We start from the raw sequence: 18,469 nt of genomic DNA, 5'->3' as shown, positions 1-18,469 counted from the left end.
GCAGAGAGAAAGAGGGAGTGAAATTCAGAGCCTTACCTGGTGGTTGGGATGTTATCAAGTATTGAAACTTTTAGAGAAAGGAAACAAGTGAAAGGAAAATAGCAGAGATGGAGACGGAGCGATGAAAGAGACGAAGATGAAGTCGGATACAAAATTGCACTTAAAAGAATGAAGCACTTAAAAGACAAAATTGCCCTTCACCGATGAAACAGGCATGTCGAAACCAAGCCTTTTGTAATATACTAGATGGCCTATGCGCACGGGCCAACGCTCTAGATTATAGTGCATCTATATATACGTGATTATCTTTAAATAGTGATTATATATATATAGAGTATATATTATGTTCAAAACACGATTAATATAATATTGTAGTTTGTGCTCCGTATCTAAAATTTTATTATATTAATGTTTGCTACGAATACAAAATCGACAAATTTATTAATATTTTTTTAAAAAGAAGATTTGTTTAAAAGGAAACTATTTTTTTTCTTTGAGATAAAACAATAGCAATATTTAAGCATCAGTTGACTTGATACTTTTAATTTTAATTCGATTAATTTAAAGGTGTAAAATACTTATTATTTTTTATCAAATTTTGATTTGGATAATGCTAATTCTAATTATTAAATTAATTTTACATGTTTAAAACGAAACAAAGTAGAAATTGATTTTCTATTTAAACGAAGACATACTATTTTTTAATTTTTGGTAAATATTCTCGGTTTAGCTCATTTTACTTGTCATGTTGTCTTTTGCATGGTTTTTTAAGAAAACGTCGATTAGAATTATAATTTGACTAATTTACCTTATTCATTATTTGATCTCCATTTGATATATATTTTTTTTTTTACGAAATTAATCTCTTTTCACATTTATTAGAGTAAGAATAAAAATAAAAAAGTAATTAAGTTCTATCTTATTTTAAAATATAAATATTTTAAGTATATTTATTTTAGTGAACATAACAAATAAATGGCATGGCGGAATAGCAAATACAACAGTTTAATATTTAGATTAGATCTCAGACTAATATAAAAAAAAAAAAAAAAAACTGTATGGTTTGACTATTTAACTTTTTGAAGAAAAGCAATTTCATTTGCTCCCACTAATGGATTGATACGCACGTGGTAATGAATCCATCATTATTGACTTAATAAGATACTTTGAAAATTACATGAATATTGTTTGATTTTTTAATATGGAGCACACTTTTTTTTTTGACATTATTAATTTGCACTATTTTTATGCATATATATATATATATATACTATGTTCAAAACACGATTAATATAACATTGTAGTTTGTACTCCGTATCTAAAACTTTAGTATATTAGTGTTTACTACGAATACAAAGTCTGCACTTTTTTTTTTACATTATTTTTTTTTCATATGGGGTTCACTTTTTTTTTTATATATATTGCTTGATTTTGTTAATATGGGGTCCACTTTTGTTTACAGTGAGTTTGGAGATGGTGGGTTTCACTTTTTTTTTAATTTTTTTTTTATATATATATATTGCTTGATGTTGTTTAGTATGAGGTCCACCCTATATGGGGTGCACTTTTTTTTTTGGACATTATTAGTTTGTACTATTTTTATGAATATAATATATATACATATACTATATTCAAAACACGATTAATATAACATTGTAGTTTGTGCTCCGTATCTAAAACTTTATTATATTTCTACTATTAAGAAGAGCTGGCTGGGCTCACCTTTTTTTTATATATATATCGCTTGATCAATATGAGATACTATGTTCAAAACACGATTAATATAACATTGTAGTTTGTGCTCCGTATTTAAAACTTTATTATATTAGTGTTTGCTACGAATACGCACGTGGCAATGAATCCATCATTATTGACTTAATGAGATACTTTGGAAATTACATGAATATTGTTTGATTTTTTAATATGAGATGCACTTTTTTTTTTTTACATTATTAATGTGCACTTTTTTTTGACATTATTAATTTACACTATTTTTTTAATATTAGTTGTTATTTAATATATATGTAGCCCACAATTTGTTTTTTAATTTGGAACGGATATATATACCATAGAATTATGAGGCCCACAATTTTTTTTTATATTAGTTGTTGGTTAATATATATGAGTGAGGCCCACAATTTTAATTAAATTGGAAGGAAACAGACAACGAGAAAGTGACTCAACTCCCTCTTCTTAATAGTAGTAACTAGGGGGTGATAGCCCGTGCTAACACGAGCCCAACGGTGGGACGCTTTTTGGTAGCTAACTGACAAATATTATTTACACGCAGATATCATACCGTTGGCAAGTGTTATATTGTTTACATCCATGACTCCATAATTTACATCACATATCAGAAAAATATATGTACATGCCACACTATTTACATGTTGGAAATGGTGGTGTGGTTTTTCTCCCGCATTTTGTCTCTGCTTTGTAGCCTCCTTCTCAGGAGCATTTGGCAAAAAATACCTGTACAGTTATGGAGTAATAAGTAGTTGTTAGTATTTACCCATGATGCTAATGCCGGGTTTGAGAAGACTTATCGGTCTTGAACTTTGAACTTTAAAATTTAGAAATCTTTAAACACCAAACCATAGGCAAATAGAGAGAACGGACATACAACACAGGAGAAAACAGCGGAACATAAAAACAAAACCAGAAAAAATCAAGAAGAAGCAGAAAATCTCAGATGCAACTATACCTAAATGAAGACAAAGGCACGGGCGAGACAGAACAGTCAGAATACTCCTTGCGAAGAAGCCGAGAGCACAGAAGCATTAAAAAAACTGCAACTCTAGAATGGGTTGTGAATAAGCAGACCAACAACAATTTATAATACATTCCAATTTTAGATTGATATATACTAATTGAGCTAAAACGTCATACCTTTTCGGGAAAACTTAAACCGCTTCCGAACAGAAACATTGTGAATCTCATCATTACCATCAGAACTTAAACAGCCCATTTCAGTGTTGTTCATAGTGGATTAGACTTCACCAACAACAGTCAATTTCGCCGCCCTTTACTTTGATTTTTTTGCAATTGCAACATTTTCTCCATTACAATCTAAACCTGCAAAGCAAAATTCAGCAATATTATCAGAGAATTTGGAAAAACTTTGAGGAAGGAATAGCCAAAGCCGTCGTGAAGCATCCAAGAACTGATGCGGCGTTTTGTTGAGTTTTTGGGCCGAAGGACACGTAGTTGTTTGATTGCAGAATTGATAGACACGTATAAATAGGTAACGAAAAGGTCCTATATGGCCTTAGGTTGAAGTTTATAGACTAAGAAGCAGCCAAGTCGAGGTCAACTTAAAGTAAAACTTTCCTGATTAAATTTCTTTTAATGTTCAATAATCTAAATAGAGAGAGTCATTTTCAAGTGAACTTAAAATCAGTGGTGATATCCCTGGGAGAAAATACAGAGAAAAAAAATACTTACCATTAGGAATGATAGCAGCAGTTCAACAAAAAGCTTTTACGATAATACTGTGGCTGCAGGACATCAATAATAGAACCAAACAGTGGTATTTTCAGGAATTTCAAATTAGTTTCTTTTTCTTTAGAGTTAAGAGATACAGTGAGTTGAATACATCAATAATCATAATTGAGGAATATCTATGTAGAATATAGCATATTAATTTGGTAGGTGAGGCTTTTTATATGAAAGTTTGACCAGAGTAGTTTAAGAGGTAAGAATATTTGCTTCTTCCATGGATCCAGAATAGTTTTTAAATCAGGGAAGATTGTTTCTTTTGTAGCAAGCAAAATAACCCATTCACAATGAAAGGGGCAAACCATCATAAGCTGGCACCCTCTTGTCTTTGAGACTAAACAAATACGGCTTTACCTATTCATCAAAATCACAACTTTAAATCATCCTTCTCTGCAAAATGTAAATATCCTTATCTAGGTCCTCTTGAATTATGAAATTATCGAGGATGGATAGATAGAAACCCCAAAGAGCCACCACAAAAAAGAAAATTCGGGAAATCGATGAAAGATAATACATATTACTTGCACCTAAGTTCCTAACAGAGATAGCCATATTTTTTGCCTTCTTTAGAGCATTATCAAACACAATAAGAACATAAAAGGGACTAATAATATTCTCATCTCTTCACATCCATACATATCTGATAAAGGGAACTTCATGCCGACGATGAGAGTCCTAAACCACTCAAAATTTGGTGGAACAAAAGAATACATTAAAGGAAATTTCGCACATACCTGTAATTTGTAAAACCATTATACATTGCACAAAATGATAATCTTTCTAATGGTCGGGACCTAATTGAAAATGAAGAAGCATCAGTAATTAATGGCAGCTAGCACAATGGATGCTGCAATTATAAATAAAATAAAACACAATATAACGAAAAGATTGAAGACTGGCAAGGACTACAAAATTCATACTAAAAATCAGTCAGCCAATCGTAATTAATCAGTACATAACAAATGCAAATTCATTTGTGGAAATTAGTTACTTTTCCTTTCATCTATCAAATTTCGAACTTCTCAACATAGACCCATATCGCCAACTATGTGTATTATGTAAAGATGTAAAGGCATGGGTTTTTACGCCCAACCATTCTCACAATTTTGTTCTTCCTCAAATTCAATTACTCTTTATGACTATTCATCGGGTCGAAATTGCCTTTCTCAAGAAAATTAAGAGAAACCAGAAGGAGACCTGAGGGAAGATCGGAGACGAAGCAGCGAAAGAGAACCCACAACAGCAATTCAATTTCGAAATTACTAAAGATGGTAAGAAACCCAAAATAAAACCTAAAAATGGAACCAAGGAAAGGATAAGAAGATATGGCAAAATTGATAAACAGAGACACGTACCTTCAAAGAGGAAAAGTAGCATCGACAGCAACGCCTAAAGAGAGAAAAAGAACGATGACATCGAACAAGATGTAAAAGAGGGATAAAAGATAACACTGAAAAGCAATATGCTACGTGGTTGTTGGGTTACAGCATTGAAGACACGTATAATAAAGAGATGAAAAGTTCATTATGACCTTAAGTTGAAATTTATTGGCTAGGAAGCAGCCTTGTTGAAACCACTGCTTATTATTTATTAAAATACATAATATAGGGTGACCTTAAATAGGAGTATAATGTTGGTTCAATGGTGAAAGTTGGTATTTCACATGTTATTTTTGTAGGTTTTGATAAGTCTACCATTGGAGTCATATCCAGAAAGAAGAAGAAACTATTTGTGCAACATAAGTAAATGCTGCTAAAGAATTTCCAAAGCATGAAACATTCAGTTCTCATTAGCTAATCAATAGATTATAGAGAACTCTGTAAATAGTTGATGTGAGTTGTGCTTAAATTGGAAGTAGCTACTCTCTTATCAAGTGAACCTTTTTATTTATTTGTATGAATCTATGTTCTCATGTAAAAATTAGAAGGTTGGTTTGTAATACACCGACTTTTTTATGAGTGCTATATTTTTTAATTTGTTCTGCTTTAAGACCAACAATATCGGGCATACACCGCCCGTGCTATGCACGGGAACCCACCATCTAGTATAACTATATACGAAGCTGCTTATTGCTCTGAACAATCATTTTTTTAGGAACCTAATACTTTAACATGAGGTAACTTTTTCAGAATTAAATTTCATCACTTTTTCCTCTTGATGCTTAGAGGGTGTTTGACTAAGCTTATAAGTTGGTCAAACTAGTTTATAAACACTTTTTAGCTTATTTATGTTTGGTAAACACCAAAATACTTATAAGCCAAATTCAGTCAAAAGTCCTAAGCTGATTATCTTCAACTTATGACTTTTCAGCTTATAAGAATTTTTGGTTTGACCAAGTATTTTACCATATTAGTTTTAATATATTTTTTCTAATTCTCAAAATATTTGTTCCAAAACAAAATTCTTAATTTCCTCTTTACTCTGTATCTGGCATTCTCCTTTTCTTTACAAAAATACTTTTAACTTTATAATTGTTTGCCACGAACTCTGTAACCGCCCAAACTCATACCTACGCACATCAATGCAACAAGTATAGCATGAGAGTACAAAATCAACGCATATTAATTATTATGTCCACTTGTGCAGTTAATATGATTTCAACAGATAAGGGTAGTAGCAGTTCTAGTAAATCAACCACATCATTGTAGTAATTTATGCACAGATATTGCATATGAAAGTAATATGCACAGATAGAGGATGTGAAGAAATACTCCCTATTTCAACAATCCAAATACCTTGAGGCATGTATCTAATGCACACAAACAACATATGTAATGATATGCATATGATATGAATCGATGAATTAATGCACATGGTGTTGAATCTCAATGTCAACTACCAGTACCTTCAACACAAGCGCACGGACACTGCTCAATTAGGGGTGTCCAAAAGCAGTGATCCATGGTGGACAACCGCGTTGTCGACACACCGCACAAACTCCATGTGCATATCAAGTAACTGGCACGGACAAACTCAACGTGCATATAAAGAATCAGCACAGACGAATTCCACATGCATATCAAGTAATCAGCACGGATGAACTCAACAGGCATATCATGATAAAATCAAAATTTAATATGCAATCGTATGGAATATAAACAAGGCATGGTCAATAGCCTAACATGTCATCTACATGTGCATTGATCGAAATGTAATCTAACAAGGCTTATAAAATCCTCTATTATGGAATTATGCTCAATCAAATAAATAATCAGTCAAATCAATCAAGTAAGGCATATTAAGCAAATTAACCCGATATGTCACTCGGTGCCCACAAAAATGCTTGTCACCTCGCCTGTACGCCACCCATGTACCCACAGTACATCACAGTTATTAATTAATTAAGAAACATCCGTCATTGAAGTCAAAGTCTTGACTTACCTCGGTCAAAGCGAAGCTTTAATCCTCTCAATATTTCTATCGCGTTCAGAATTCATCAAATTAGTCCAATCTATTCAAAAGATTATTCTACGAGGTTAAATGAGTCCTTCGACACACATATTGCATAATTTAAGGAATCCAAACAAAAGTCAACCAAAGTCAAATCGAGCCCCAGGGTCAAAATCTGAAATTGATTCCAAAATTGAGTTATAGGTTCCAAATCTAAAATTTCAGCTCAATCCAACCTCTAATTAATCGATAGTTAAACCCTCAATTTATAGTCTTTTAAACTAGATTTTGAATTTAAATTTACTCTTCAAAAACATGTATATAGCATATAAATCTCATGGTAATATGAATATAATAACCAAAATCAAGTTAAAAAGCTTGCCCCAACTTAAAATGGCAAAAGCTCTACTGAAAATCATCAAGGCCGAGTTTCAAAATCCCTTAAAGTCTTGAAATGCAATAAAAATTCCGAGATTTAAATTTTATATCTGCGACTATTTCTCTTCGCGACACGACATGATTGCTCATGATCTTGAAGAGAAACAAGACGTGGATCCTACGCGATTGCGGTCAATGACCTCACAACCGTGCTGACCAAACTCATCCTTCTTCGCAATGACTGCCCTAGCCTTCGCGAACGCAAAGGATTGCACTAACATTAGTAAAATAAATTCGCATGGTCTAAGCTGTTTTTTGCAATCCAAACCACACACGAACTCCTTTGGTCTTAACCTAATCATCCAAACAAGTTCTAATTATCATATGAACCTATAGGAACCTTCAAATCATAAATCTAATCCGTTCACTCAAAATGTTGATTTTGGTCCACTTTAAGCACTTTAGGCACTAGCTCAAGTTCAAGTGCTCCAAAACACTCTCGAGCCCATTGGGACCCGTACAACCCATAGCCACAAGTCATAAATTACCAAATGAACATACAAGAAGTCTCAAATATGAAAGAGGGATTCTAGAACTCAAAACGACCGGTTGGATCGTTACAATAAACTAGTCAAGGATCAATCTATATGATGATCCATGCTATTCTCCATCTATCTACAATAGTGATGCAAGCAATAGTAACCAATGCTTTATTTGTGGAGGAGCAACAAGCAAACTTTACAAAGTATAGTAAGTGGTAATGCCATATGGTATACATAATAATAAATAAATAAATAAAAAGAAACAGAAAAATTAAGCCTGAAAAAAAAAATTAAACTCAATTACTAGTTATCTCCAAATTACAACCATTTCACAAAATATATGTTAGTTCAATAACAAATTGTAGAAGAAGTTTTAGAAACTCATTAATGTATTTACATCAAAAACCAGCTGAAAAAGAAAATTAAGAAAAAAAAATCTAACCAAACTAAAGTTGTTTGGTTCAGATTGAATGGCAATTTATCATAATCGAAAAATCAAATAAATTCAAAATTAAATACTGTACTTGATGTGGATCGAAAATTAAATATCGTACTTAATAATCTACACAATCGTGGCGTTTAATTTTTTAATTTTATAAATACCGTATTTGCTGTGCTGAATTTTATACAAAACAACCAAAAATTATCAAACATAATAGTATTAGTTATGCAAGTTTTAATACATAAATAACCCCATCCTACTAAATTTTAATGTAATCCGAACTTTATTAAATTATGCACACACACCCTGCATAGCCCTCCTATTTTAAGAGATTTGTCTAGTTATAGAAAATTCCTTATACTCCAACAGTACCGAGTCACCGACGAAACAAATGACTTGAGAGCGAACCGGGTTCAAATACCGGTCCAACCATCTCTCAACTACCTTATTAAAACACTTCACCGGTCCAATTCTTTTGTCTTAACAAATGAAATCTTGTTTTTTGCAAGAAGAAAAAAAAAAAAAAACAATGGAGTCAAGTTGGAGAAAGGTATTATTAATGATACTTTACCAGATTGTAATTACAAATTTGACCTTAGAAGGAGTTAGAGCTTGGACTGGTGACATTCATGGAAGAGTTGTTTGTGATGTTTGTGGTGATTCTTCTGTTGGTCCTGAAGATCATGTTCTACAAGGTTCTTTCTTTACCCTTTATCTTTATTTGATTGATTTTAGCTTTGTTTCATTTTTTCTTACTAGCTGATCTTGCTACTGTTCTGGTGTTTTTGTTTAAGAGTTTTACTAATTTTATGGATTGCAGTGTTTAGAATCTTGTGGGGTATTTATTTTGCTTGATTAAATGATTGTTATGTTTATGCTGGATGCTTAGTGATAGTTTCAGAGAAACTGGCCTGCTTAGTGCTCTCAAAGATAGGGGTGATTGTACCCTATGCATCAACTAAAGTTCCAAACTTTATTTCTAGAGATAATAGTCAAAAACACACCTGAACTATCACTTTTTCACGACTTTCACTATCTAACTATCAGTTGTTCCTTTTTCCTACCTTAACTATCGCCTTCTTTGTATTAAAGCACACTTAGGTGATAATTCAGGTAGTAAAAGGTAACTACTGATAGTTGGCCTAAGCAGCTTCGAATTGTGTTTTAATACATAGATGGTGATAATTGAGGTAATAAAAGGGAACTACTGATAGTTGGGGTGTGAAACTCGCGAAAAGTGATAGTTCAGGTGTGTTTTTGACCATTAACTCTTATTTCTTCCTTTATTACTCTTTTCATTTCTATGTTGGTTGGTTAAAAGGAGATGAATTCTTCCTGTTTAGGATTAAACCAAGGCAGAATGTTCATGAACCTAGTTACAAGTAAGGTAAAGCATCGGATATCCTAATCATTGAGTTCTTATTACTCCTTCCATCCCAAAATATTCTTATTACTCCTTCCATCCCAAAATACTTACCACTTTTCGCTTCTCAGGATTCAAACTATATGAACTTTGACTAATATTTTAAGATGTATTTTTTCACCATATCCATATGAGAAGAATTGCAATTTATAGCACTTTTCGTATAGTTTTTCGGATATCTGAGTTTTAATTTTAAAATATTAAATTAATCTAATCCAATGTAGCTCCAAAAATTAGTCAAATTGACTCGAGAGAAATGAAACGTGACAAGTATTTTGGGATGGAGGGACGAGCAGGTAACTGATTAGAAAATAAATGCAACAAAAAAATCATTAAGAAGATTCATTGGACATCTAGTAAATGGTGCACTAAATGATAGAAATCAACTTACCTTGGGAAATCCTAATGTGAAATTGTTAAGGATCTTTTAGAAGCAAACTGTTATGCTTTGCTAACCAATAAAAGATTTGAACCCTGACGGGCTATTTGTTTTATTTGATATTTGATGTTTAAAATGCAGCAGAAAGTAAACCAAATTCCTGAAATTTTGAATAGGACTGAATAATGCCTTCTGTTTCCTCTCCTTCCATGTACCTATCCGTACACACTTACATAGAAATATAGGCTAAGCATCCCTATATACTCCGTGTGGTCCTGGGAAAAAAGTTATTATGTACCAATTACACCACGGATCTATCTCCGTTTTCCTGGAAATTATATAGATTAAAATCTCTACCACTGTATAGTTCTGTTGAATTTGTAAAGGCTAATGGGTTTGGAAGCACAATGACAAATCTTGGCATGTGTACTCGGGTACTACACAATTGCACTTGCGAACACCATCCTTCCGCATGTTCAACATCACCCTTAATCTTATCCATAAGAAAGAAATTAAGAGAATCTTATTGCACCAGTAGATGCCTAATGCACAGTAATTCTCTACTTCAGTCTTCCTGCTACCTGCTATGCTTCTGTTGGCTATTCTGCCTTGTTTAGTTCATCACTTGACTCTTCATTGATTATAAGCTTTGCTATGTCATATGCTTTTATTGTTTGGTATTTGCCTATGATATTGGGGCTTATAGAAAAAAGGTGCCAAAAGATTGTCATAGGAAGTCTGGAAATTTGATCTATGATTCATTCATATTAGGCTTCAATTCTTAACCAACTCCAAAAGTCTATCGAGAGTTTCCACATTATTTTTCTTAATACAGCCAAAAATTCTCTATGACAGCGTCGTTGCTCCGGATATTTTGCTTATTATAGCGACAGGTTGTTATAGAGAACATATAATATATGTAACATAACATGAAAAATCAGTTCCAAAATTTTTTTGGCCCTTATAGTGAAATGTTGTTATAGAGGAGGGTTGTTATAGAGAGGTCTGACTGTATATCAAAGAGTAGAGAGCAATCTCAACAAAAACGCATGACTGGATTTTTCCACGGTGTCAATTTTAGTAATGGATACCATGATGGTTTGGTCGTTCCACTGATGATGGTGAGAAGGGTAACACGCCCACTGTCTATCACCTTTTAAGCTCCTTCCTTTTTCCTAACCATCTATTGTTATACAGAATACAGTGTTGAGCAGTTGCTGGGTGTTTTTCTTTAAGGGAATGTTAGATTGTAGGTTCTTGTTTTGCTATCCTCCTTCCCGCTTTTTGTTCCAGACACACTTCATTTTCCTTTTTCCTAGAATATGCTCTGGTTTGTACTCTGGCAGGTTTAAGGTCAAACTAAAGATCAATCAAAACTTAAGGCTGCGACAAAAGAAAAAATCTTTATTGGACTTTTATGGGATAAAGTCCAAGCATTAGGTACTCTACATGATTTACTTTTAAATGCTTTAATGTTAGCTCATCATAGACCCTTGTGGTCTGACTCTTCCCCGGAACCCGCGCATAGCGGGAGCATAGTGAACCGGGCTGCCCAATGTTAGCTCATCAAAATAGATGCTTCATTGTGCCTCTATTTTATGAGAGAAGATGTCTCTGCAGACATCCTGCTGGTATCAAGATCCTTACACAACGAAGGCATAGAACAAATTTTTTATAAATCTTTTCATTATCAAAAAGTGTTTGCACTCTTTTTGGTCAATTTGGGATAAAGTATCGACTATGTTTCTGCTGATTTATGTGATTGCTTGTACTGTTGATGCTGGTTCAACTCACAATGCAAGACTATCTTATCCTAATTTTGGTGCTAGGGATACACGTATACCGTATCTTAAGGCGGTTATCTTATTTCCTTCTTGCAGGTGCAGAGGTTGCTGTTCTTTGCATAACGAAATCTGGGGAAGTTTTGAATTATCAGGCATTCACAGATTCAAAGGGGATATATAGAGTGGCCGAGACAATGCCTGAGAGCGATCGTTGGGATGCGTGCCTAGCGAGACCTATCAGTAGCTTCCACGAGCACTGCACACGCCTGGGAGATAGCAACTCGGGGGTGAAGTTCAGCTACAATCATCCTTCAGGATATTCACACACAGTTAGACCATTTGTATATCGTCCCACCAATGTTCCAACGTACTGCATCTAATAAATATTGTATCATATGCTACAAGCTATCTAAGCTTGTTACTGTTATTGTATCCTGCAGGTTGCCTTGATTTTATTGAAAATCCAGTAGCAATCTGGATATATCTGGTAACATTTCTCTGTTCAGTTTACGCAGTTAGAATTAGGGAGTATATGTTATCAACTCCACCTACACTCGCAAAGTAAAACAGATTTTGAGTTCAGAATAGGGGAAATGTTACATTAAATTGATAGCGGGAACGGGTTAAAAATGCCCTTAAAGTATGCAAAATTCATCAATTTCGGCCTCCGTTAATAGTTTGGTCCAACAATGCCCATGTCGTTACTTGGTTGGGCTAAAAATGTCCTAATTTCACACAAAACTTAACAGAAGACTACTAAGGGCATATTTGGACCTATATGCATACTTTATAAGAGCATATTTGGTCCAATCTAATTCCTAATTTCTAATTGCAATTATGCAACAACTTGTGAAGTTGTATATGAAACAATTTAGTTATATTACAGTGATTTTCTCACCAGTTTAAGCCATCACATAGGCACATTATCATTCCCTCTTAAATTTGCAAATCGTCGACATATGTTCAAGAAAAGAAAACTATTAATATAAGATAATGAGGAAATTAAACAGGGTAACAAGTGATTTATTATTGCAATTTCTGCAATACAGAACAATCAAATAGAATACTACCATGATTACAACAACTTATTTCAAAATCAAAAATCCAAATTATTGGATTTTGACCCAAATTCCTTCACTTGGTATGTCCTGATGAATCACAAATAACATATAGTAACCGGGTGGTGCTAATTTACCCGAATTCGGGAAGATTGAATTGGTTTGGTAAGTAAACCTTCCAATCCTTCTCACCTTTCCACTTGAAAGCACTAGCATTCTTTGATTCATCGTATTTGAATGTGTGTTAAATCCAGGTGCAACCATTGTCACTTTGACCAAATCTGTGTTTAGTAACCCGGAAACAGTAAATTGAATGTTAACAGGTTGCCCGTACCTGATTTTACTATGAGAAGCGGGAGAAATGATATGTGGTTGGGAATTAGCAGATTTCAGATCCAAGTAGGATGGAGAAAATGCCTCCAAGCTTAAATCTGTTGGAAAAAGTACTCCTGTAAAATTGTAAAGCTCATTCGGATTACTACCCCCAACAAGAACTCGTCCATCTCTAAGTAAAACCGTTGTCGAGTGGTACATTCTTGGTATTGCATTCGGGTTTTGTACCTCGAATCTAGAACCAGATGGGTTATCGGGTCGGTAAATCACCGGACTCAAGACTGGGTTCCTAGCAATTTGCCATCCGGCTGTTCCCGCTGCTGCTCCATTGACAATCATCACGTTACCATTTGGTAGAATTACCATGTCTCCCATTGTCCGAGCCAGTGGCATTGTCTCCATCGTCCACTGTGGATTCGGGTCTGTGATTGTAATCCGCCCACACGTGTTTAATTCACCGACAAATTCACCTCTTGTTGCTCTGAGGTATGAGCCTCTTGGTGCTCCACCACACACCAAAACCTCAGCTTGAAGCATTTGTGCCCGCAAGTTCTTTAACGGAAGAAGAACTGCTGAACCAGTACTTGGATAATTTCTTGGGTCGCCACCAGGTATTTGTGGGTACGTCTTGACTATTAAGTATGTCATGTAATCAAACAAGATAGCTCGGTCATTGGCGAAAATGAACAGATTTCCGTCCACACTAAGATCAAAAACAAACGGGTAAATATTGTTCTCTTGTCTTGGATCATTAGTCTGCTGAAGAAAGGGTAGGCTAAATACATTGTTGGTTGAAGCAGTCTTGGGATAAAACTCGTAGTTAAAAACGTCACGACCGCCTATGATAATTTGCCTTCTATCAGGAAGAAGATGGTTCGTGGAATACCATCGACTTTGAATTAGGCCAGCTCCCATTTCCTGCCAATCACAAGTGTTGCACGGTTTGAATACTCTCATCATATGTTTACCGTCGTTGAAGCCACCAGTTTGGACCAAAGTCCCGTCAGACGTGGCAGAGCCAGAGGAGCAGCACACATCGGTTTGGACCATGAGGGGTCGTATAGAATTGGTGGAAACGTCGTATTCAACAGAGTGGGCAGTGCAATCGACTTTCAAGGCGAGGTCATTAGGGTTGTTGCGACATTTGCCATTAGGCAATGAGATATTGGATGCGCCAAAGTCAGTACGGTCATACATGATGACTCGGTCGTTGTTGAGGAGTTGCATGTGCATGGCTGAAATGCCGATGTTCGACATAAGTATATTCCACTTGCCACCTGCAGCATAAGCCAAATTGGGGTGACATGATGGTAGCAGAAGCAAAGGCAGCTGCCAAAGAATGTGGAAAACAAGACTTGCATGTTTTAGTAGCCATTAGCTATGAATTTTAGACAAAAGGAAGATGATAAACTGAGTTTTGATATAGGAGAGAAGGAAAGTGTGTTATGAAAGTGTGAGATAGAATGTCCTTTATATACTGTTGGGGGTGCACGGTAGCTGGTATATTATAGGAAATTAATGATAGTACCAGGATCAAATAATTAGTTTGCAAAAATAAGTTTGTTTGGTGACAGTTTGTCGAGAGAAGAAACTAGAAAGGATATTGGGTTGACATTTCTTAATGGGAAATAGAGCTTCGGAATATTTTTGAAAGATTTAGTCAACACCATCTCCCAATGAAACAGAATATAGAAAGTAATTAACTCATGCATGCATAACTTTTCTTGCAATAATTTTGAATACGTGTGCCAAGCTCGATTCCATTTTCTTTGTTGGAAAAAACTATAGTGAATATTTAAAATGAATTGTTTCTCATAAATTAAGAAGAGATTTTATTTTCTTTTTTTATAAAGAATTGTTCCTCTAATGATCTAGTAAAAAGCAAGAAAATGATTTTTTTTTTAATTGTTTTATTACATAGGGGGTAGAGGAAGGAGAAATGGGGGAAGAGATTACACAAGAAAATAAGCCCGCAAGGCAAAATAAGGACTTATAGCTTTGGAAATTGAATTAGGCCTGCAACTCCTCTATTTGCACATGAATGCACAGAGAAGGCCCTCGTTTGGAAGAATGCGGGATTAGAGTCAATAAAACTAGTGTTCCTTCGTCTCCTCTAGCGTACCGAACTTATGTCGCGTTGCTCGTAAGATGTAATTTCTTTAGTAAATGCTAAGTTAAAACTGTTTACACGAAAAATCGATATAGTTGAATTTGTATGCGATGTCAAGGACACGTGGATCAATGTAACCAAAATTATGAAATGGCAAGTAATAATTAACATGAAAAGTGAAAGTAAAGCATAGCTAGTTATGTAACCTGGGCCTTGGAGAAGCTTTGAGCTAGAGTCTCCGGGCGGTGAGTCACCACGAATTGAGCAAGAAAGAGCAAATGCTAAGAATAAATGAATACTTTGTAATTCTGTACAATGCTTCAGATGCTTTACAATAGAATGAGTACCTCTATTTATACTAGAGCTATGGGGTGCATGATAAACAAATCATGCCCTCTTCATTACCAATATTAATGCCAAAGGTAATAAAAGGTAATAAAGGGATTTAATGCTATGACGCTGAATGGCACTGAAGGGCAATAATGCACATTAAGACCGGAGGAAGACTTGGGGTTTCCTGTAACGGTTGCACATTGAATGACATTTGACCGGTGAGTTGGCATGCTTCTCCGGACCCTTTGTAGTTTCTGTCTCCGGTAGCGGTTGTCAAGTTACTCCTCCGGAGTGTTGTTATACTTTCCTAGAGCTAGCCCCTCACTTGCTGACTCAAATCTGACATGTCCTTTGATACGTCCACTTGGTGTCGACGGATTTTACCCCATACAGATAGTCCCCCAACTTTCCGGTTACTCGCTCAGATGTGATCGGGAAGTGGAAGATTTTTCCCTTCTCGCCAGAAACTCATGTAATCACCCTCCCGCCTGCCTCATTAAAAACCTTGCCAGAAAAATCCAATTGGGACAAAAACCGGGCGAAGGGAAAAAGAGTGCAGGACTTAGGGATTCAGATGACAACTCTGCCACTGGTTTTTCGCCGATTGGTGCTAAAAAAGTACCATCACTATAGAAAGCTTGATCTCGTATTTTCAGTGTTTATCTAAAACTTCTAATCTTTGAGTCCTAACTCTTGGGTTTTTAGTTGTACCCAAAACTTTTCTTTGAGTCTGATTCTTGGGTTTTTAGTTTTCCCCAAAACTTTTGATTGTAGCGTTGATGACTCTAGGAGTTTTAATTATACCTGAAACTTTTATAACCTCACAGCCTTGGAAACCGAAGATGTTAATGACCAGGAATTTAAATCTTCTGGTTCTAGTAAAGTCCGGAATAACATGTCCGGTTAACTTTACGATCGGGAATCAAAGCATCCGACTTTGGCCATTTAACTTGACGGCTTTATAAGAGAGGGCCCTTTTATTTCGGTGCTATGAAGAGGACGTCTCCTGCTCATTTAGGCACAATTATTCGGATTCGTAATCCTTATTTACTTTTAAGTGTGAGCAAATTTAAGAATGATTTCATTTCATTCGGACGTATATGAGAATGTTTAGAAGGCCAATTTTTGCTTCATTCCATTCCTTGAACGTACACAAGTGTTTACAACTTTGCATATACGACTTTTACATGAAATGAACAAAAATACCTTGCAAGAGAATTGCGGCTGGGTTGACATCTATTGGGTCTAGCCGGTTCCAGATTCTGATTCCTTCTATTTTTCCTGGGCTGATCTGGCAGCCCCCAGTCTTTTTCTTTATTATTCCGGAGCCAGTTCGGGCTATCTTTGGTATCTTATTCGGACATGATGCATTTAGGCACAATTGCCTCCTTTTTTTTTAGTCACTACTCCGGAGCCATCTTCAGATGCTTCCAGTACTTATTGTTGCGGTTTTCGTGCTTTGATGTAACAGTGCCCCATGTCCGTAGACATTACTGTTCTTGCTCTGAGTTACTTTCCGGTGACTCGCTTCGGAAACGCTCCTGCCTTCTATCAGTCCGTGGTCCTGATGGGTAAGGTTCAAATCGGTGCCTGGAATGCCTTCGATGAAAGTTCAGTTGACCTTGACTGCGGCCAATAGAAGATGTCGGTATATTTACTTGTTCATCTTCTACGCGGATCTTCGACGTATACCGATTGTGAACATCTTCCCATGTCGAGGCCTCGAACTCTAGCAGATTTTTCTTGAGTTTCCATGAAGCATCCGAACTCAGAGGGTTGAGACCCACAGTGAAAGCTTTAGCGACCCATTCATTCGGAACTGCTGGTAACAACATCCGCTCCTCCTGGAATCGGGTGACGAAGTCACGGAGCAGCTCGGTCCCCTCTTGTGATATGCAAAAAATGCCCTCCTTTCGCATTCGCACCTTTCGGGCTCCAGCATATGCTTTAACAAACATATCTGTGAGCATAGCAAATGAATCAACATAGTGTTCGGGCAAAAGAGAGTACCAAGTTAAAGCCCCTTTAGCCAATGTCTCGCCTAATTTCTTGATCAAGACCGATTCGATCTCATTCAGTTTTAGGTCATTTCCCTTGACAGCCATGGTGTAGGCTGTTATGTGCTCCTGCGGATCTATCGTCTCGTCATACTTGGGGATGTTCGGCATCTTGAACCTCTTTGGGATCAACTCCGCGGCTTTAGGCTTATATCCCCGCTGGCTGTATCTCTTTGCATCTGGGCCCTCCACCACTGGCGGAGCCCCCAAAATTTGATCCATACGGGCTTGCAACTCCTTTACGTTCATTTTCGCTTCCTTAGCTTTTTTATTCATCTTATCAGTTATCTCTTTCATAAATTGCAAGACTTGTGTCCGGAAAGGATCATCTCAGACGGATTCGCTCCCGGATGCATCTTCATTCCCAACGGTTCTTTCCTCCGCTCGGTCTCCACTGGGTGTATTGTTTTCGATAGTTGGTGCCGGAAGAGTCCACCCGGGCCTTCTGACTCCGGCGTTTGGATTGCCAGAAAGAGATGAGATAGTTTGCCTCAGGGATTTCATCTCCTCCATCAGTGACCATTGTTGCTCCCTCATGGTCTGCATTTCTGCTTGGGGGGTTTCGTCAGCAGGCGTTATTTTCTCTATAACCCGTTGATTTAGACGGTCTCCGGGGGCAGTTGCTCCATCGTTGTTTTCGATAGTGAGATGAGCTTGGTCACTGGTAGTGTTTGTCATATCTGAGATATATGTTTTAACAGGAAAAACTTAAGAGAATTAGTATAAGACAGTGGGTCACAAT

General features: G+C 36.0%; 2 protein-coding genes and 1 long non-coding RNA gene across 5 annotated transcripts; 1 reads left to right on the top strand and 2 right to left on the bottom strand.

The window, feature by feature from the left end:
- Positions 1–1,143: 1,143 nt before the first annotated feature.
- On the bottom strand, positions 1,144–5,427 carry LOC132636355 (uncharacterized). Of its 3 annotated transcripts, none has more exons than XR_009581210.1 (5): positions 4,854–5,427; positions 4,233–4,292; positions 2,890–3,075; positions 2,705–2,789; positions 1,144–2,472 (listed from the first exon to the last, which is right to left on the bottom strand). It is a non-coding gene; the product is annotated as an uncharacterized LOC132636355 (long non-coding RNA). The 3 variants fall into 3 exon arrangements; XR_009581209.1 differs by having other exon boundaries at positions 2,705–2,797; positions 4,854–5,423; XR_009581208.1 differs by lacking the exon at positions 4,233–4,292 and having other exon boundaries at positions 2,705–2,797; positions 4,854–5,400.
- A 3,188-nt stretch (positions 5,428–8,615) lies between these two features.
- Positions 8,616–12,327, top strand: LOC132636353 (uncharacterized). Its single transcript, XM_060353178.1, has 2 exons — positions 8,616–8,945; positions 11,933–12,327. Exons 1-2 carry the CDS (start codon positions 8,738–8,740, stop codon positions 12,214–12,216), a joined length of 492 nt encoding a protein of 163 aa, XP_060209161.1. The 5' UTR covers positions 8,616–8,737; the 3' UTR covers positions 12,217–12,327.
- Positions 12,328–12,844: 517 nt separating this feature from the next.
- On the bottom strand, positions 12,845–18,024 carry LOC132637733 (aldehyde oxidase GLOX-like). The gene is made up of 2 exons (XM_060354780.1): positions 17,165–18,024; positions 12,845–14,581 (listed from the first exon to the last, which is right to left on the bottom strand). The coding sequence occupies exons 1-2, from the start codon at positions 18,022–18,024 to the stop codon at positions 12,946–12,948; spliced, it is 2,496 nt and encodes an 831-aa protein (XP_060210763.1). The 3' UTR covers positions 12,845–12,945.
- Positions 18,025–18,469: the final 445 nt, after the last annotated feature.

The sequence above is a fragment of the Lycium barbarum genome, chromosome 4 (genome assembly GCF_019175385.1).
Source record: "Lycium barbarum isolate Lr01 chromosome 4, ASM1917538v2, whole genome shotgun sequence".
NCBI lineage: Eukaryota > Viridiplantae > Streptophyta > Magnoliopsida > Solanales > Solanaceae > Lycium > Lycium barbarum.
This window is presented reverse-complemented; position numbering and strand designations above follow the sequence as displayed.

Excerpts from the sequence above, each read along its gene's own strand:
- LOC132636353 (XM_060353178.1), top strand. The coding sequence starts at position 8,738 with ATGAAATCTTGTTTTTTGCAAGAAGAAAAAAAAAAAAAAACAATGGAG. Across the intron at positions 8,946-11,932 it reads TGAAGATCATGTTCTACAAG|GTGCAGAGGTTGCTGTTCTT; the intron begins GTTCTTTCTTTA and ends TCCTTCTTGCAG.
- LOC132637733 (XM_060354780.1), bottom strand. The coding sequence starts at position 18,024 with ATGAAAGAGATAACTGATAAGATGAATAAAAAAGCTAAGGAAGCGAAA. Across the intron at positions 14,582-17,164 it reads AGTAACTCAGAGCAAGAACA|TCTTGTTTTCCACATTCTTT; the intron begins GTAATGTCTACG and ends AAAACATGCAAG.